At 36.4% G+C, this 22,003-nt stretch overlaps 1 protein-coding gene across 1 annotated transcript in view; it reads left to right on the top strand.

The window, feature by feature from the left end:
• Positions 1-22,003, top strand: part of AGTPBP1 (ATP/GTP binding carboxypeptidase 1) — a 220,846-nt gene that overhangs the window by 128,434 nt on the left and 70,409 nt on the right. The window contains 1 exon segment of the mRNA XM_042780650.1: positions 21,472-21,559. Coding sequence (XP_042636584.1) covers positions 21,472-21,559 — 88 coding nt within the window.

Here is a 22,003-nt window from a genome sequence, read left to right as displayed (position 1 = left end):
AGGATTCAGTTAGGTAGGGGAGAAAGAAGGTTCATCCTTCCTTTTTTTTTTAAAAAATAACTTTATTGTGATTTGGGGGATAATTTACAGAGCAAACCAGTTTTTCCATTCAACAATGAGCACACATTTTGTTTCATGTCATTGATTGTAGTCTCCTCAGTGTAACATCACTCCTTCCACTTCCTCCCTATATTTCTCATTTCCATTCTTCCTCTGCTAACCCTTAACTACCTTCTAAACTTTGTCCTTGGGCAAATGCTGCCCTTTTAATCTCAAATGGTTGATTCTTCTAAGGAGTGTGTACCATCCTAGAGTTAATGTTTACCTTGTAGACTTGTCTAATGTTTGAAAATTGAGCAGAGGGAGTGAGTTCAGTTTCAGGTTTGAAGGGTGGCTAAGGGCCATAGTGTCAGGGGTTCCACTAGTGTCTGTCCAACCAATATGCCTGGTCTCTCTCTCTCTCTTTTTTTTTTTTTTTTTAAGGAGTTTTGAGTTTTGCTTCAGATTTTTCACTCACACTGTCCAGGACTTTCTGATGTGATCTCTTTAATTGCAGTTGGAGTGGTAGCTGGGCACCATCTAGTTCTTCTGGTCTCAGGGTCATGAAGGTTGGAGTTCACATGGTCCATTAGTTCTTTGGATTAATTGTTCCATTGTGTCTTTGATTTTCTTCATTCTTCTTTGCCCTGGTTGGGCGAGACCAATAGTTGCACTTTAGATGGCCACTCAGAAGCATTTAAGACCCCAGCCACTACTCACCGAAGTAGGATGTAGAACATTGTCTTTGTGGACTATGTTATGCCAGTTTACCTTGATGTCCCCTGGAACTATGGTCCTGAACCTGCAGGCTTTCCTCATATGTTTGTTAGTTGCCTGAGTGTCATCTTTGGTGAAGTGTCCTCTCATGTGCTCTTAGTTGGATTATTTGTCTTTTTATTTTTAATGTATTGAAGTTTTCCATAAATTTAGAGATTAGCCCTTTGTTCAATATGTTGTTGCCAATATTTTCCCCCTTAGTTTATGAGTTCTCTTTTTACTCTTCTGGTGAAATCTTTTGATACATGTGAGTGGCTGATTTTTTGGGAGATCCCAGTAATCTATTTCGTATTCTGGTATTTGTACATTTTTAGTTATGTTTAACAGTGTATTTATGCCATGTGTTGTGGTAGTTATGTTTCTGTGTCAACTTGCCTGGGCCTGGTTGAGTGGCTGGGCAGTTGATGGTAATTATTCCCCATGATGAGACTGGCAATCAGCTCCATGGTGGGACCTACCGCAAGCAACTGAGTAGCTGCTTTAGGGATGTGGTCTGCTTCCTGTATGTAAGAAACAGCCATGGGAATGGTCTCTAGCTTATGGTGTGCTTGAACCCTATGTAGCCATGTTGTTGTTTATCAGCCTGCCATGTTCTGCTGCCCATGGGACTTTCAGTGGACCTAATTAATGGCCTGCTGTGTGGTTTCATAACACTGGGGCTGTACCATTTTATTTGTTGACCTTGGGCTTGCTAGCCTCAGCAGCCAGTAGCTGCCTGAGTGAAGAGATGCCTCTAGCTTCAGTGGGCTGGGAGCAAGAGGCAGAGCTAAAGCCTAAGGTCGAGGAGCTTTTACCCAGCCCCTAGAGCCTGGCACTTTGAACTTGGACTTCTAGCCTCCAAAAACTGTAAGATAATAAACTCCTGTTTCTTCAAGCCATCCCATTTATGGTATATTCGTGTCAGAGTTGCACTAGGTAACCAGAACACCATGTATTAGGACCCCTACGTTTTTTCTTTGATGATAGTTAAATAGTTTCAGGTTTTACGTTCAGGTCTTTGATCCACCTTCAGTTTGTTTTAGTATTTGCTGTGAGATATGGGTTCTATTTTAGTTTTCTGCAAATTAATATCCAGTTTTCCTAGCACTATTTTTTAGAGACTGTCTTTTCCCCACTTAATGAGTTTTGGCCCTTTGCCAAAGATCAGCTATCCATAGGTGGGTGGATTTATGTCTCAATTCTGTTTTACTGGTCTATGTGTCTGTTGTTAATAATAGTACCAGGCGATTTTAACTACCTTGGCTGTATTGTAGGTTTTGAGATTGGTAAGTGTGAAGCCTATCACTTTGTTCTTTTTTTTGGTTGTGTTTTACTTATTCAGAGTCTCTTTCCTTTCCATATAGAGTTGGTGATTAGTTTTTCCATCTCTTTAAAGAATGGTGATGGAATCTGTAAAGGGATTACACTATATCTATAGGGCGCTTTGGGTGGTATTGATATTTTCACATTGTTAAGTCTTCTATCCATGATCATGGTTTATCCTTCCATTTATATAGATCTCTTTTGGTTTCTTGTAATAGTGTTTTGTAGTTTTCTTTCTGTAAATCTTCTGTTTCTCTGGTTAGATTTGTTCCTGAGTACTTCATCTTTTGGGTGGCTATTGGAAATGGTATTGTTTTCTTGATTTCCTTTTCAGAGTTCTCTTTGTTAACATAGAGGAATCGACTGATTTTTGTATGTTGTTCATGTACCCTATCACTTTGCTGAATTCTTCTATTCTAATAATTTTCTTGCTGAGTCTTTGGGATTTTCTATTTATAGGATCATATCACTTGCAAATAGAGATAGTTTTACTTTTTCTTTGACAGGTTGGCTGCCTTTTATTTTCCTTACGGCTCTGGTCAGGACTTCTGATACAGTATTGAGTAGGAGTGGTGATAAAGGGCATTCTTGTCTGGTACGTGTTTATAAAGGGAATGCTTTCAGCCAATATTGGCTGTTGGTTTGGTATATAGGCCCTTTTCTTCCTATTTTGTTCAGTGTTTTTTTTATCTAGAATGGGAGTTGAGTTTTGTCATATACATTTTCTGCATCGATTGATGTGATCATGTTGTTCATTTCCTTCCTTTTATTTATGTGGTGGAATACATTGTTTTTCTAATGTTTAACCATCTTTGCATACCTGATATGAATCCCACTTTTTCGTGATGAACTTTTTGATATATTGTTGGAGTCTGTTGGCTAAGGATTTTGTTGAGAATTTTTGCATCTATGTTCATGAGGATATTGGTCTGTAATTTGTTTTTTCAGTGGTGTCTTTCCCAGGCTTTAGTATCAGGGTTATACTTGCTTCATAAAATGCATTTGGGAGTATTTCTTACTTTCTATATTCTAGAATAGTTTGAGTAGAATTGGTGTCAGCTTTTCTCTGAATGTTTGGGAGAATTTGCCAGTGAAGCCATCTGGGCTAGGACTTTTTTTTATTGGTAGTTCTTTTTTATGACCTGTTTAATTTTTTCTTTTCTTTTCTCTTTTTGTTTTTATGGGTCTGTTCAAATTTGCTATGTCAGTCTGTGTTAGTGTAGGTAGGTAGTGCATTTCTAGAAATCTATCAATTTCTTCTGTTTTCAAATTTGTTGGAGTACAGTTATTCATAGTATCCTGTTACTATCCTTATTTCAGTTGAATTTGTTGTGATGTTGCCCATTTCATTTCTTATTTGTGTTATTTGCATCTTCTCCTTTTTTTCCTTTGTTCAATTTGCCAGTGATTTGTTGATTTTATTAATCTTCAAAGAACTAAATACCAGCCTTATTGATTGTTTCTATTGTTTTTCTGTTTTAGGTATTTCTTCTGGAATTTTTATTATTTTTCTTCTGGTGACTGTAGTCTTATTTTGCTTCTCTTTTTCTAATTGCTGAAGATGTTAGGTTAAGGTGTTGATTTTGGCTCTCTTTTGTTGTGTGCATTTGTTGCTATAAATTGCCCTCTGAGCCCTGCTTTTTGCGGTGTCCCAAAGATTTCGGTATGTTGTGTTTTCATTCAAGAATTTTTAAAAATTTCATTTATTCTGTTACCCACTAGTTTTTAAGCATGCTGTTATTCACTTTCCATGTGTTTTATTGATCTTCCTGCTGTTGATTTCTAATTTTACATTGTGATCTGAGAAGATGCTTTGCAGTATTTTGATGTTTTTAAATTTATTAAGGCTTGTTTCCTAGCCTAACATATGGTCTATCCGGGAAAATGTTCCATGTGTGCTGGAAAAGAATGCATATTGTGGTGTTGTTGGGTGGAGTATTCTACATGTATCTATAAGGTCAAGTTGGTGGATTGTGTTGTTTATTTTGTGTCTTTGTTGAGTTTCTTCCTAGATGAAAGTGGTTATTAAAGTCTCCAACTTTATTGTGGAGCTGTCTATTTCTTTTCCAGTTTTGTTAAATATTTATGTATTTTGGGGCTTTTTCATTGGGTACATAGATAGTCATTATGGTTATATTGTCTTGTTCACTTGACCTTTTTATCGTTATATAATGTTCCTTGCTTTTTATGCTAGTTTTTGCCTTAAAGTCTATTTTATTAGAAAATAACATTACCACTCCTACTTTTTTTGGTCACCATTTGCTTGATAAATTTTTTTCCAGCCTTTAAATTTTAGTCTGTTTTAGTCTGTGTATCTAAGATGTGTCTCTTGTAGACAGCATATCGATGGGTCATGTTTTATTATTCATTGTGAAAATCTGTGTCTCCTGACTGGTGCATTTAATCAGTTTATATTCAGTGCCATTATCAATAAGTATGAGTTTATTGCTGTCATTTTGTTGTGTTTTTTTCTCATTGTGCTGCTGATTTCTATATAATTTTCTCTGCTGAGCTCATTTTCTTTATGAATTTCTTATTATTTCCTTTATTCCTGTCTTAGTGTTTGCTAAGTAAATATCTATAACTTTCTTCTTTTTAATTTTCTTTTCTTTTCTTTTCTTTTTTTTTATAATTGTGATTTGTATGAAAGTTGATAGAGCAAGTTCACTTTCCATACAGCAGTTCATATACACTTTGTCTCATGAAATTGACTACAGTTTACTACAATGCAACAGCTTCCCTCCCCCTTCCTCCTGATAGTTACCTCTTCCTGGTGTCCATCCCTCCATGCACTCCTGCCCCCTGAGTTATGTCCCTGTGCATACACAGCCGTTCTTTCTCCCATGGTTGTTCTCTCCAAGGAGTGTATCTACTTAGTGTAAATGTTTAGCTCATATGCCTGTCTTTTGTTTGGCTGGAAGCCACAGGTATGAATTCAATTCTAGACCTGAAGGGCAGCTAGGGGCCACAGTCTCAGTGGTTCCACCAGGCTCTATCAGACCAGCAAACCTAGTCCCCCCCTTTTTTTCTTTCCAAATGATTTTGAGTTTTGTTCCACATTGTTCTTCTACTCTGTCCAGGAACTCCTGCATAGATCCTCCTCTGACAGTGGTAGCCGGGCACCATCTAGTTCTTCTGGTCTCATAGTTGTACAGGCTGCAGATCACATGGTATACCAGTTGCTTGGACTAATTGTTTCCATGAATCTTTGGTTTTCTTCTTTCTTCTTTGCTCTGGATGCGGAGAGACCCATTATTGCATCTAGATGGTTGCTTGCAAGCTTTAAAGATCCCAGTCACTACTTGCCAAAGTAGGAGGTGGAACAATGTTTTGTGTAGCATGTTATGCCAAATGAGCTTCATGTCCCCTTCGACTATGGTCCCAAGCCCACAGGTTCAACTGCTCGGTCCCTCTGAATAGCTGGCTGTGCCCAAGAAGAGACTACAACCTTGTCCCTTGTCAGCTCTACTACACACCTGGGAATTCTTACAGAACATACAAATACACTTGTAGAACCATTGTCTGCCAGCCCTATACGTGGTCTTGGGTACACTCCCTGCTGCACAGACATACGTAATAGTTAAGCCTGTCTACCCATTCATCCACCTGTATACCCGTGTTTGCCTTCACTGACGATGCAGTACTGTATATGCAAAAGGGTTCATCTTTGTTGTCTGTACCTCTCATGTACCTCTGTATGTCTTTCTCTTCCTCAATGCCACCATGTTGATCACTCACATTTGGTACATTGCCCTTCTCTTCACCCAAATCAATACTTATCTCTACCTGTCTAACAGTGTTTCCTCCCCTCTCCTCCCAACCCTGGTAACGAACAAAGAAAATTTACTTCCATAGATAAACCTTTCCTTGAATTTTTTTTTTAATAATTAATTCTTTCCTTGACTTTTTTACAATAAAGGATAATAAAATATTTGTCTTTATGTGATTGTCTTATTTCACTCAGCATAATGTCCTCTAAGTTCATCCATGTTATGCGGTGTTTTGCAGATTCTTGGTTATTCTTTAGGGTTGCATAGTATTCCATTGTGTGTATGTACCAGAGTTTGGTTATCCATTCCTCAGTTGATGGACACCTAGGTTGTTTCCATCTTTTGGCTATTGTAAATAGTGCTGCAGTGAACATGGGTGTGCATGTCTATTCTTGTCATGGCTCTCACTTTTGTAGGATATATGCCTAATAATAGAATGGCTGGGTCAAATGGTCTTTGTAATTCCAACTTTTTGAGGAATCGCCATACTGCTTTCCACAGTGGTTGTACCATTTTACAGTCCCACCAGCAGTATATGAGAGTCCTAATCTCTCCACATCCTTGCCAGCATTTTTTATTTTGTCTTGTTGAACTTTGCTGCTAGTGCTGGGGCCAGATGGTATCTTGTTGTTTTGATTTGCATCTCTCTAATGGCTAATGATTTTGAGCATTTCCTCATATGTTTGTTGGCCACCTAAATATCCTCTTTGGTGAAGTGTCTATTCATGTCTTCTGCCCACTTTTTAATTCAATTATTTGCCTTTTTATTGTTGAGGTGTTGGAGTTTTCTATAAATTCTAGAGGTGAGTCCCTTGTCAGATATGTTATTGCCAAATATTTTTTCCCAATCTGTAGGTTCTCTTTTGACTCTTTTGGAGAGGTCTTTGGAAGCACATAAAAATTTAATTTTTAGAAGGTCCCATTCATCTAGTTTCTCTTCTGCTGTTTGTGCATTTTGGGTTGTGCTTGATAGTCTATTTATGCCATATATTGTCGTTGTTGTTATTGCCATCGAGTGGACCTGACTCATCGCGACCCCTCTTTGGGTTTCTGAGGCGATAGCACTACTGAAGTAGATTGCCCAGCCTTCCTTCCGAGGTGTGGCTGGTGGGTTTGAATTGCCAGCCTTCTGATTAGCAGTCAAATGCCTTAGGCACTATGTTACCAGAACATCCCTAAATTTGCCCCTAGTTTTTCCTTGAGGAATTCTGTAGTTTTTGGTTTCACATTTAAGTCTTTTATCCATTTGGAGTTAGTTTTTGTGTATGGTGTGAGGTACAGATCTTGTTTCATTTTTCTGCAAATGGATATCCAGTTTTGCCAGCACCATTTATTAAACAAATATTCTCTTCCCCATTTAATGGATTCTGGCCCCCTCTTTTTAATAAATTTTCCTGAGGTTTATTAATTTTCTTTGCACTTAATCTTTATTTTTTTCCCAAATTTGAAACAGTCCCTTTTTATTTTGAAAGTGTCTTGTCGTCCTCTGTAAGTTCTGTAACTACACTGTTCACTCCCCTTTTTTGCTTTATAGTTGCCTGCATTTACAAATCTCTAATTCCCTGTTTTCTGTCTTGTAGGTCCATTTTACTTTACATACTTATATGTCTTGGTTGGTTTCTGAGTGATGTCATGTGTGTTCACAGTTTTCATTCATTTTCTTCTTCTGTTTGGTATTTGATCCACTTTGTTATCCTTTCCTTCAGAAATCTGGGTGCCAGGGTCATCAATCAGTTTCATTTGGTTTCTTGTTTCTTCGTTGGAGAGGGTCTGGGTAGCTTGTCTGCCTGTCCCACCATCTTGCTAGAAGTGCCATCTTTCATTGTTTTCAGGAAGACTTTAGATCTGAAGGCATATTCTACATTGAATTTTTCTCAGCCCTGCACCATCTGCCTTGGTAAAGATTTATTAGAGATTCTTCCCAGATTTTGACAAGCAGTTGTCTTTGTGTTTCTTTTTATTTCCATATATTTGCAAGTACTGGATTAAGAAGTTGCTGGTAGATGCTGTGTTAGGTAGATGAAGAGTTAGCTGTAATTTTTTTATGTAATTCTATCATTAGGTGTTAATTTTAACATCAATAGAGTTAGAAGGAAGCGATCCATATTTTAGTAAGCTAGAATTCTGTATTCTAAGAATTTATAACTATGTTGTTGTTAATTGTTTTTTTATCACATCCATTTTGAATTTGTATCAGAGATAGTACTTATAGCTTAAGAAGATACATTTGCAGCAGAAAATTATTCAGCTGGAAAGATTTATTTGATTTTTATAAACAAATGAAATCCAGAAATACTACTGATGAGGGCAGTAGCTTTTTGTGTGTTACAATTTCCTCCATTTTTTTGATTGAAGTAAGTGTTTACGAGTTGGCTTCTAGCAAATTTTCCTGATCGAAACTTTGTTCTTTGGCAGTGCCCAAGAAGGGAATAAGCTGATAGTTGTTTGTTTCTTAAGCTATCCCTTTAGTTAGGTGTTTTTTTAGGTGACTCTATAAAATACTGACTTGACGGCAGTTGGTTTGGTTTGGTTTGGAAAAAATACTTAGTTTTGTCACAATGAATACCTTAATCAGTTTTACTGTATTTCTTACTATTTTTAATTTTAAAGAGAATGCTGCCTTTGGAATGCTAACTTTGAGAGTTTATGTTACTGTGTAATAGTGCTGTACCTGTTGCTGCAATGTACTACCCCCAACCACATTATGTTGAAGAGGTTTGCTCAAATTACCACTAGATGGCAATCTTGCATTTTGGTAGCTTGGAGATTTGGTAGTGAGGTTTTCTCTTTCTCTCTCTACCTTTCTACCTTTCTCCCTATGGTCCCAGCTCCCTCTTCTCCCTCTTCCTCTCCCTGCTACCTTCTTCCTTCTATTGTGTCTGTTTGTTTCTCTCTCTCCTTCACCCATCCTTCCCTCTCTCTGTCTGCTTACCCCTCACGCCATCTCTACCCAAGAAATGAAGATTTTTAACTACCTTCTTAGACAAATTGAATGTTTTTTTGAGGAACCAGGCAACAAAGTAGAATTTTGGAATCTAGTCTACAGCATTCCTTCCTTTCCCACCTTTACCCACATTAGTTTATCTCAGACTGGAATTGAGCTATCACTTATTAGAGAAGTCTTCCCTGACTATTCAGACTGGCTTAGTCCCCCTGATAAATATTCCTTGTACTTTTTTCTTCCTTTTGTGGTGCTGTTTACAATTTTATTTATGTGTAGAGCTTGATTAATGCCTTTCTTGATGACAGACACCTCCCACCCCCGCACAGGACATTTTTTTTTGCTCATTATTGTATCTTTAGCGTGGCAGTTAGTATGTGTTCATTAAATATTTGTTAAATGACTAAGGCAACTATGAAGTAGATCTCATTGGGAAACATAAAATGAACATTTACAAAATGTTATGTCATTTAATTTATGATCTTTGACCTTTTCTAAATATTGTATTCTAAGTAATTTCAAATTTACAGAAGATTTACAACCTTTATGTGGATTTGACCGCCTTTCTTATTGGCCATTTGCAGGTCTTCTTTGGAAAAATATTTTTATATCCTTTTCTCATCTTTTAGTTGTGTTATTTGTGTTTTTAGTGAGTTGTGAAAGTTCTTTATACTGGATGCAAGTCCTTTCTTAGATAACTTGTTTGCAAAAATTTTAACCCATTCTTTGGGTTGTTTATCACTTTCTTGATGGTGTTCTTTGAAGCCAAAATGACTTTAATTTTGTTAAAGTTCAATTCACCTGTTTTTCATTGTGTTTTTGATGTTATATCTAAGAAATCATTGCTAAATACAAGATAATGAAAGTTTACTCCTTTATTTTCTAGTTTATCATTTTAGCTTGTACTTAGGTTCATGATCCATTTGGAGTTACTTTTTGTATATAATTTGAAGAGGAGATCAATTTTCATTCTTTTGCATGTGGAGAGCTTGTGTTCCAGTACCGTTTGTTGAAGAGGCTATTCTTTCCCCATTCAATAGACTTACCACCCACGTTGAAAACACTGGTCATAGATAAATAGGTTTGTTTTTGGACACTCAGTTCTATTTCATTGCTGAATATGTCTGTCCTTATCCCAGTCCCTGGGTGGCACAAATGGTTAATATGTTCTGCTGCTAACTAAAAGGTTGGAAGTTCAAGTCCATCTCTGGGAAGAAAGGGCCTGGTGATCTACTTCTGAAAAATCAGCCACTGAAAGGCCTATAGAGTACAGTTCTGCTCTGACACATGTGAGTTATTCAACTTGATGGCAACTGTTTTTTTTTTTTTTAAATAAAAAAATCAAAACACTGTTTTAATTACTGTATCTTTGTTAGTAAATTTTGAAATTTGGAGATGTTAGTCTTCTCTTCTCTTTCAGCATTCTCTTGGCTATTTTGGGCCCCATGCAGTTCCATGTGAATTTGAGCATCAGCTTTTTCATTGCTGTGAAAAAGGCTATGAGTTTTTCTAAGGATTGTGTTGAATCTTTAGATTGCTTTGGATAGTATTGCTATCTTAATGGTATTAAGTCATCTTGTTTATGAACAAGGATGTTGTTGTTTTGCTGTTGAGTCAGACCTGACTTATAGTGATCCCTTCTTGGGTTTCCGAGGCTATATCACTACAGAAGTAGATTGCCCAACCTTCCTTTTGAGGAGTGGCTGGTGGGTTTGAACTGCCAGCCTTCTGGTTAGCAGTCAAGTGCCTTAGGCACTACGCTACCAGAGCTCCTGTGAACAAGGATGTCTTTCCATTTATTTAAGTCCTTTCTCTCCCACCCCCCGCCCATTTTCTTGATTATGTTGGCTAGTGGCTTGTCTCTTTTTTGTTCCCCAAAGAATCAGGATTTGTATTTATTAATTTGACCTAATATTGTTTAGTTTCCATTTCATTAGTTTTTTTCTTTATTGTTTATTCCTTGTTCTTTTTCTAGCTTTCAATTGAGAATTTAGTAGTTTCATTTTAATTGATAATAATATTTAAAACTGTGAAATTGATCGTTTTAAAAATACCTTATTGATTACAATAAGCAGTGTTTGCCTTTTTTCTTTTATGATACTCTGTAATTTCTATTTTTTCCATTTCTCCCAAAAGTTGTTTTAATAGAAGCTTTTTAAAATTTCCAAATGGCATGACCTTTTTGAAAAATTAAAACATATTTAAATTTACAGAAAAGTTGCAAGTGTAAAACAAATAATTTTTTTCCCCATAAACCACTTGATAATATTTTCCTTAAATGATGCTCTGTCACTTCAAAATACTTTCCTACAAGCAGTGACATTTTTCTATATGACTACAGTATAGTAACTATCATAATCAGGAAATTACCATTGCTACACCATTCCCATCTAATCATTAGTACCCCTTCCCTTCATATTCCACCTGTTTTCTTAGTTATATCCTTTGTAGCAAAAGAAATCACATTCCAAGCCTTTTTAGGTTTACTCAGGAACAGTTTTGCAGTTTCTACTTTCTATGACCATGACTCTTGAAATTAGAGGCCTGTTACTTTGTAGAATGATTTTCAAATTTGAGTCTGTCTCATGTTCCTCATAATGAGATTGAATTATGCATCTTTGGCAAGAACATCACAGAAGTGCTGTTGCGTTATGGTGACGCAGGATTTTATTTTGCCCATTAGTGATGATAATTATTTGATAGCTTGATTAAGTTGGTTTCTACAAGGCTTTTCCATTGTAAAGCTACCCTTTTTCTCTTTGTAATTAGTACATATTTTATATGGAGATATTTGAGACAATGTAAGTATCTTTTTCTTCATCTTTATTTATCAATATAAACTCACAGTTTCCTGTTTTACTCAGTTGGTTGTAATTTGTTACTATCGTTATTTATTTCTGTGTGCAAATTACCAAAGATTTGGCCAGTGGAGTCCCTTTCAAGCTGACTTGTGTGTCCTTTTGACATGTCCCCATCATTCTTTAGGGACATATTTTTTGCACAACAAAAACACTCAAAAGCTCATCTTGCACTTCTCCTCCCCTAGCCCTTGACTCAGCCTTTTCTTCAAAGAGCCCTAGTTTGTTTTAGTGGAGAATGGTATTTGACAACTAAGATCTGTGTGCTTGGACCCTTTCCATGAGGTCGCACTGACACTGTCTATTCTAATCTTAATACCACAGATTATATTCTACTTTTCTTTCCACATTTACAACTTTCTTCTATAACATGGAGAATTTTGGCTCCCATTATCCTCAATATATTATGATCAATTCCAGTGTATGTAACAGTCTTCTGGCTGCTCTTTTGGGCTGATGCTCTCCTCAGCCCATCGGTGGTCTGATACCCTGATTCTGCTTATCTCCAGCCCTTTGTGTTAGTGGCTTCCATTTTTTGTTTTTGATTTCTAGTTTTATGACATTGTGATCAGAGAGTTTAATTTGTGCTATTTTTCTTTAAAGGAACTCACTGATGTATTCCTCATGATCTATATATGATCAATTTTTATGAATGTTCCATGTACTCTTGAGAAGCAAGTACATTCTCTGTTTCAGTGTTTAGTGTTCCATATATATCCATGAATTTGCCTTATTGATTATGTTATTTAGATCTCCTGTGTATTATTTTAAATTTTTGTTCAACTGGTCTGTCTTGTACTGAGAGTAGTGTATTAAAATCTACTATTAAGATGGTGGAGCAGTCTACTTCCATAGTGATACTGCCTTGGAAACCCAAGGAAGGGCCGTTACGAGTCAGGTCCGACTCGACGGCACATAACAACAACAACATCACTAGTGTGTTTCTCTTTTTCTTTGCATATCCTGTAGTTTTTGCTTTATGTTGGGAGTGAATCTTAACTGGTACATAGATATTAATTAGTGCTATATTATCATTGTAAATTTTGGCTTTTATCATTGTAAACATCCTTCTGTGTCCCATTTAATATTTTTTGACCTGTAATCTTCTTTGATTTTATGATTTCAATCTCTATTTTCTTATTATTTCCATTTGCTTGGTATATCTTTGTGCATTCCTCTACTTATAAAGAATTTAAGGTTTGTTATATTCTGTCATCTAGTAATGTAAGGCCTGGGTCCATGTGTGGTTTGGAGACGACGAATGGAGAGATTCAGATACAGGTGCTGTCATTATCTTCCAGACCAAGAATCTGATCTTCTTGTTGTGGTATAAATCTGTGCTCTAGCCGTATTAGAATCACGTATTTTTTCCTCTTTAGATTACTGATTTCAGATAGCATGTGCAGCTTGTGATAGGTGGTTTTAAGTTTACTTGAGCTCTATTTAAACTTTTCTTGTTCCTCTCATCTGTAAAATGGGGAGTTCCTTTCAACTCCACAGTTTTCTGAATCTATGATTTATAGTACATTTGATAATTACAGCCTACAGTACCTCATCTTTCTTTGTATTTGTACTTAGTATTGAACATGTACTCAATTCAGCCTTTACTTGGATGTTACTAGAGGCTAATGCTGCTGGAGGTAGTCTTCACTGTGGTACTCTGATATTTTAATTTTCTTAACATATTTGTTTTATGCGTGTAAAACTTTATCCTTTGGCTAATGACTAAATGAGTGGCTGAAATATAGCCTTTCTATATCAGGTTGAAGGCACTCTGGTGGTGCAGTGGTTAAAGCTTTTGGCTGCAAACCAGAAGGTTGGTGCTTCAAACCCATTAGCCACTCTGTGGGAAAAAGGTGAATCAATTTGCTTCCATGAAGATTTGTAGGTTTGGAAACCTTATGGGGCAGATCTACTTTGTCTTGTGGGATTGCTGTAAGTCAGAATCACTTGAAGGCAATGGATTTTGGTATATCAGGTTGCACAGATTGTGGTTTAATCAGTCTGAGGTACTGTATGTGAGTGATTGATTCTTGCTAGGGCAAGTTATTTTGTCTAAGTGATATTTATTGTAGTCAAAATTTCTAAATACAAGGTCTCTTCACAAGAATTTAGTACTGTAACTTTTAAGATAATATAAGAAATACATTCTCTTTCATAAAATTAGAACACTTGACATAAATTTAAAGGGACCTTTGACCTCATAGTGAACCTTCTTCCACTTTTTCATAGTTAACTATTATTCTAAGTTTTGTGTGTCTGAGTTATATCCTTTCAAATTGAAATGGCTCACTGAGTGCCAGGAAAGAACAAGGAAGGCAAACATCTTTTACACTTACTGAGAAAGTTAGTGGAACCTAGGAAGATTGCCTTTAGCAACAGCAACAACAATAACAACAACAACAACAATGAAGAAATGGAGTCTATAAATAATATACGAAGTAATGTGATACAGTGTAAAGAGGGCAGTCATGGTTCAGTGGTTAAAATTCTCCACTTTCATGTAGTTCAGTTCTTGGCCATTGCTCCTGAAGTGCAGCCATCTATCAGTGGAGGTTTCTGTGCTGCTATAATGCTTAACAGGTTTCATTGGAGCTTCCAGAGTAAGATGGGGTAGGAAGAAAGGCCTGGGATCTACTTCCAGTAGTCAACCAGTGAATGCCCTATGGGTCACAATTCATGGGACCTCTGTGGATTGAGGATCAATGTGATGGCAGCCCACAGCAGCAGTGGTGTCATGTCATAGAGTGTAGTGTAGTATGGTGCAGCATAGTATAGTAAGTACAGTGTAGTTGTTATTAAGCTGATTTTGAGCCATGGCAACTCCATAATATTATCTATAATAAGAAACAGAAAGAAATTAGGGACTTGGGGAAGAAGGCCCATTTATCTTCTCCCATAAAATGATAAACAGACAAACAAAAAACTCTATAAAAAAGTCATGGTACAAATATGAAACAAACTAAAATGTCATGTGAACTGTATTTGATAAACTGTTTGAAAGAATTTATTTGAATTACACTCTGGGCACATTTTCTTTTGGGGAACGTGCATCTTGGCATCATGGTGAATTATTTTTATAGTCATAATTGTATAAGTATTGTTCAGTATTTACAGTTTAGTAATAGGTGAAAAGGACAAAGTATCTTTGTTATTATATTCATGAATCATTTAAACCTTTGCCATCTATTTTGTTGCAGAAAACATTGGTGATTTTTTTAAAAAAGATTATATAGGTTTCATTGCTCCTGATTCAAAATATTAATAGAAATCAATAAAAAATTGAATTAAAAAAAAGGATACTTGATATTAAGTAATATTTTTTTTAAGAAAGGAAATTTAAAAGTAATGTTAGAAATTTTCAAGAGCTGTGCTGTCCAATAACCACATGTAACTACTAACATGTAGCTATTTTAATTAAAATTTCAAATTCTGTTCTTTAGTGCTACTAAGCTGATTTCTGGGAGCTCTGGTAGCATAGTGGCTAAGGCACTTGACTGCTAACCAGAAGGCTGACGGTTCAAACCCACCAGCCACTCCTCGGAAGGAAGGTTGGGCAATCTACTTCCGTAGTGATACTGCCTCGGAAACCCAAGGAGGGGTCGCTATGAGTCAGGGCTGACTCGAAGGCATATAACAACAACAACAACAACAAACTGATTTCTAGGGTCCCTGGGTGGTGTAAATGCTTACGTGCTTGATTACTACCTGAAAGGTTGGTGGTTTGAACCCACCTCGCGGCACCTCAAGGAGCTCTCGTGGCACAGTGGTTAAAGCATTTGGCTGCTAAGAAAAAGGTCAGCAGTTCAAACTTACTGGTTGCTCCATGGGAGAAAGATGAGACAGTCTGCTTCCATAAAGATTTACAGCTTTGGGAACCCTACAGGGCAGGTCTGCTCTGTCCTGTAGCATCACCAAGAGTAGAATCAACTTGATGGCAGTGTGTTCGGTGTAGAGGCATGTCAGGAGACAGACCTGGTAATCTTTTTCTTGGCCTTAAAAGCCCTAAGGAGCAGTACTACTGTGCACACGTGGGATTATCATAAGTCAGAATCAACTCGATAGCAACTAACAACAAAACAAGCTCATTTCTAGTGCTTAATAGCCACACCTGACTAACCCACTGTGTCAGGCTGATTCCGACTCATAGCAACTCTGTATGATGATATACATGTGACTAAAACAAAGCTAGATCCGCTGCCATTGGCTTAATTTTGACTTATAGTAACCCTGTAGGTCAGAGTAGAACTGCCTTATAGAGTTTCTAACACTGTGAATCTTTATGGAAGCAGACTGCCACATCTTTCTCCTGTGGGTCAGCTGATGGGTTTGAATGGCCAACCTTTTGGTTACCAGCTGGACGCTTTTAACTGTTGCCACCAGGGCTCCTGATATGTGACTAGTGGCGCCAAATCAGACAGTGCTAGAACATTCCCTCCGTAGAAGGAAGTTGTGTTGTACGGCTCTGATCTAGAGAGTACTGCAAAGGAAAACACTTTTTATAAGCTGTGCAGTTTAGCTACCTTGGTGTTCAGAGGAAAATTGAAAGCTTTAATAAGTTACATTATTTAAACAATAAAAAAAGAAGACCAAGTTAGCTAAGTACCCATTTAAGAAATTAGGAAAACCAAAAGTAAGTAAGATAAAGGACTTAATAAAAAATAAATGCTGAAAATAAGAAATAAAACAATTTATAAGTACCAAAATTAAGAAAAAGTAAAGATTCTGAATAGGCTTTATAACTGTTGGAAAAGTAAATTATTTATTAGTCACCATACCCAGATGGTATTCCAGGTGAATTATATTTACCTGTTAAAAAATAGATTGTATTTTCCATATAAATGATGGAAATTTCTTGTGATTCAGTTTTTGAAGCTAGTGAGATCCTGTTACCAGTACTTGTTGTTGTTGTATACTGTCGAGTCAGACCCAACTCATAGCGACCCCTCCATGGGTTTCCGAGACAGTATCACTACAGAAGTAGATTGTCCCATCTTCCCTCTGAGGAGTGGCTGGTGGGTTTGAACTGCCAGCCTTCTGGTTAGCAGTAAAGGCAATTTAGAAAACAAAATAAAAAAAAGCTTTATTTAAGAATATAGATTAAAAAATTCTAAGATAGTAGCTCTTTTAAACGCTTACTATTAGAAGAATAGCATTTTCTTGGAATGCAAAAGATAGTTCACAGTAGGAGATCTGTCAGCATAACTCACTGCATCAACAAATTAGAGGAGAAAATCTATGTGATTCTATTAGTAGATACTGAAAGGCATTTGATAAAATGGTTAAAAGTGTAATTAGGAATTTTGATAGAAACTATCCACTCCAAAAAAACAAAACCAAACCTTCTGACATGAATTCTCACTCATAGCGACCCTATAGAATAGGGTAGAATTGTCCCATGGGTTTTCCAAGGCTATAAATCTTTATGGAAGCAGACTGCATCTTTATCCTGCAGAGCAACTGATGAGTTTGAATGATGTTCTTTTGGTTGGGAGCTGATCATTTTAACCACTGTGTCACCAGGGCCATAGCTATAATAATAGCACCTGCCACAAAGGGTTGTTATGAGAAGTTAATGATGTAACGTGTGTAGAAACACTTGGAACAATGTCTAGCATATAGAAATTAGCGATGTTAGCTATTATTACTTAAACACAATAAAGTTAGCTTAGAAAAAAAAATAGTAAATAGTGCTTTGAGTGGCAAAACTTTTTGGTTGAAATTATGAACAAGGAAGTTGTATATTCTTCCCACTGTATTCAGCAGTTGTTTCATTTCTCTAAATGCAATTAGAATAGCAAGTGAAATACCTGATATAAATACTAGAGGAGGAGATAAAATAATTTAAATTTAAAATAATATGATTGTTGTTACTGTTAACGCCATTGAGTGGGCTCAGATACTTGGTGGCCTATGTGTAATAGAATGAACCGTTACCCTGTCCTGTACCATCTTTGTTATTTTTGATGTTTGAACCTCTTGCTGTGGCTATTGTGTCAGTCCATCTAATTAAGAGTTTTTCTCATTTTTTGCTTATTCTCTACTTTATCAAACTTGTTCTTTTCTGAGAATTTGTGTTTGTCCAAAGGAAGCTAGATGAACTATTGCCTTCCTCGCTTCTTCCAAGGTTCATTTAAGTTTTATTCCAGATAAACAGGTATAAATTTCAAGTTATGTGATTATATACCTAGAAAACCTAAGAAACTACTAAAAACTTGTTAAAATTAGTGAGTGTACTAAATAAGGTGAGTATAAAATACAAAAAATGAATAGTTCTTCATTGCCATTTAGAAATGTAAAAAAAAAAAAAAAAATCATAACAAATACTCAAGGATAAACTCAACAAAATAGTTCTTTACCAACATGGAGAAAATGATTTTACTCTTTCAATAAAAATTTTTTAAGGTAAATCATACTAGGTCTCGATAAAAATGTCAACCTACCCAAAGTGATCTACGTGTTCAACACCACCCCTATCAAAATTGCAACAATTTTTCTTGCAGAGAACATTTGGAATAGGAGTCCAGAAAGAAACTCATACATCTATGGTCAATTAACTTATTGACAAGAGTGCCAAACCCATTCAGTGGTAAAGAATGATCTCTTCAAATGGTGCTGAAGCAATTTCACACTATTTATGAACATTTAGTCAACAGTGGATCAAAGAGCTGAATGTAAGAACTAATACCATAAAACACATGGAAGAAAACATAGTGGTAAAACTTCAAGACCTTATTTTTAACATTGAGTTCTCAGCTATGACCCAAAAAAGAAAAAAAAAATGGATAAATTGAACTTAATCAAAGTTAAAAAATTTTTTACATCAAAAATTTTATCAGCAAAGTGAAGTAACCCACAGAACAGGAGAAAATTTGGGAGCCATATATCTGATAAGGGCTTAATATCCAGAATATATAAAGAACTCCTACACCTGAACAGCAAAAAGATAAACAATTCAATTAAAATATTGGCAAAGGATTCGAGTAAACATGCCTCCTAAGAAGATTACACACATGTCCAGTAAGCACATGAAAAGATTCTTAAAGTCATTAGTTATCATGGAAATACAAATCAAAATCAGAATTAGATACCATATCACTCTGCTGGCATGGTTATTAACAGAAAAACAAAAAACAACAGTGTTGGGGAGATTATGGAGAAATTCTTTGTGGTGGGCTGCTATGGTAAACAGTTGGGTGTTTCCTCAAAAAGTTAAACATAGATTGACTGTATGACCGGGAATTTTCACTCATAGGCATATACCCCAGAGACTTGAAATTTGTACACAGTGTTCATTGCAACATTATTCACAATAGCCATAAAGTGGAAATAACCCAAGTATCTTGCATGAATATACCATGTATTGTATATCCAATTCTCAGTGTTATCAACAGGAATACAATTCCTGTTGATAACACTGAGAATTGGATATACAATACATGGTATATCCATGCAATAGAATATTATTAAGCCATGGAGAGAAATGAAGTCCTGATACATGACATGGGTGAACCTTGAAATCATTATGCTGATTGAAATAAGTTAGATAATGGGCAAATACTGCATGACCTACTTATATGAAATAATCTAAAAGAGACAAATGCATAGAGATAAAAGTTTATTATTGGTTACCACAGACTAGGGGGTGGGGACAGGGAATAGGGAGTTACTTCTTAAGGGGTACTGAGTTTCTGTGATGAAAACTTCTAGAGCTAGATAATGGCAATGGTTGTACAACATGTTGTTGTTGTTGTTAGATGCCATCGAGTCGGCCCTGACTCATAATGACCTTATATACAACAGAATGAAACACTGCCTGGTCCTGTGCCAGCCTCACCATACTTGCTGTACCTGAGCCCATCATCGCAGCCACTGTGTCAGTCCATGCCATTGAGGGCCTTCCCTTTTTCCCCTGATCCTCCACTTTACCAAGCATGATATCCTTCTACAGAGAATGTAATTAACGTCACTGAATTGTACACTTAAAAATGGTTAAAATAACAAATTTTTTCTTGTACATATTTTACAATAAAAATTTTGAAAAACAATTTTTTTTTAAATGTCAGCTTTTCTAAAATTAACATGTTGCCCATCAACTGAGGAATGGATAACCAAATTGTGGTACATACACACAGTGGAACACTGTGCAAGAATAATGTAGAATCTGCAAAACACCACATGACATGGATGAACTTGGAGGACATTATGCTGAGTGAAATAAGTTAACCACCAAAGGGCAAATACTATATTGGTACACTAGTGTAAAAAGTCAAGGAAAGGTTTATACATGGTAGGAAATATTCTTTGTTGGTTACTGTGGTAGTTGTTTGTCAACTTGGCTGGAGGTTTTGAGTGGCTGGGCAGCTGGATGTGGTATTCCCTATGATGGGACTGGTAATCACCTCCATGATGGAATTTACTTTGAGCAGCTGAATAGCTGCCTTAGGGGTGTGATCTGCTTCCAGTATTTAACAAGAAACATTGAGAAATCTCTGCAGCTTTTTGGCACACTTGGACCCTGCGTGTAGCTGAGTCTTCACTCAGCAGCCTACCATGTCTCCTGCTGATCTTGGGACTGTCCCTGGACTTGAACTAGTGGCCCGTCATATTTGGTGATCTTGAGATTGTGCCATTGTATTTGTCATCCTTGGGTTTGTCAGCCTCAGCAGCCAGCAGCTGCTTGAGTAATGAGACACCTCCAGCTGCAGAAGGCTGGGAGCAAGAGGCAGAGCTGAAGCCCAAGGTCAAGGCACTTTCACCCAGCCCCGAGAGCTGGCACTTTGAACAACTCAGGCTTCTGGCTTCCAAAGCTGTAAGATAATAAATCCCTGTTTGTTAAAGCCATCCACCCATTTGTGGTATCTTCTGTTAGAGTGTCACTAGAGAACCAAAGCAGTTACCAGTGGGGGTGGGAGTGAAATTCCTAGGTAGGTTGGGGGGGGGAGATACACACACACATACATATGTGGAGGGAGGGGGAAAGGAGCAGGAAGCTTTTGTTCATGGAGCATTGATTTATGCTAAAGGTGGTGGAATATTTTGGACAAGGAAAGCAGTAATGGTAGCACAACATGAAAAATGTCATCAATGTCCTCGAGCTTTAAATGTGGAAGTTGTTATGTTGACAGATGTTTTGTTGTGTATGTTTTCACCATAATAAAAAGTAAAAAAAACCCAAAAATGTCAATTTGAGTTGGAACCTTAGTTATTTTAGAAAATTAGATGAAATGACTTTAAAGTTCATATAGAAAATATGTTTCTAAGAATACCAAAGAAGATACATTGTGTATTTAATTACATTTCTGTTAAGAGTCAGGCTCTACTCTCCCACCACAAAAACTTAATTTGTATGGAGAAAGATGAAGAAGAAAGCAAGCATGCCATCTTGGTGGCATTTTTTTCTTTAATCTCTGTGTAGATGGAAATGAATAGAGAGGAATGGAGGAGGGCACATACACAAATGTATTATTTATTGTTTTACCTGTTGTTAGGAATATGTGTATTTTTAGTTGCTCTAGTATGGAAAATTTAATAGAAAAATATTTAGTGACTTTTCAGTCATTAAAGTTGTAATCTTTTAGTTAAACTGGAAATAAATGTATGTCATGGGCTGATATAGGAGATTTTTTGAGAAATTTGTCAGATTTTTAAAATACTATAAAAATGAAAAATACTTTAATTTAGTCTTCCTGAAAGTTTGCTTCTTTCTATAAATACAAAATTAATTTTTAACTCAAACATTCTGGAAATAACTTTTTCTTTCTTTTCTGTTTCTATGTCAAAGGTATGCAGCCACTCATGTATTCTGTCCAGGAAGCATTAAACGCCAGACCATGGTGGGTTCGTGTGGGGACTGACATTTGCTACTATAAGTAAGTATTCTGAGACTAGTAGGATACTAGCTTAAAGAAGGGATATTAACTTTATTTTATTTCAATGCAGAGATAAACAATTATACCACATTTTTTGATTTATGATGCTGTAATTTAATTTACTTTTAACAAAGAGTAGTGTAGAATTTGAGTTCCTTTGGAGTGAATATAATGGAAATAAATTGTGTTTTATCTATAGATGGACTTTGGTCTAAATCCTATTGTCACCACGTAGATAGCTGTGTATCCTTAACTTTCTCAGTTTTGTTGTTGCTCGTTACTGTTGAGTCGATTCTGATGCATGAAGACCTGATGTGGGGAGAGTAGAACTGCTCCATAGGGTTTTTTTTTTTTTTTTTTTTTAGGATTTGGGTGAAGATTTACAGAGTAAATTCACTTTTCATACAGCAGTTCACATATACTTTGTCTCATGTCATTGACCAA

Source organism: Orycteropus afer, unplaced genomic scaffold, assembly GCF_000298275.1.
Source record: "Orycteropus afer afer isolate SDZICR_OR568_19922 unplaced genomic scaffold, OryAfe1.0 scaffold00005, whole genome shotgun sequence".
NCBI lineage: Eukaryota > Metazoa > Chordata > Mammalia > Tubulidentata > Orycteropodidae > Orycteropus > Orycteropus afer.
Note: the sequence above shows the minus strand (reverse complement) of the source record. Positions and strands in the feature narration are given on the sequence as shown.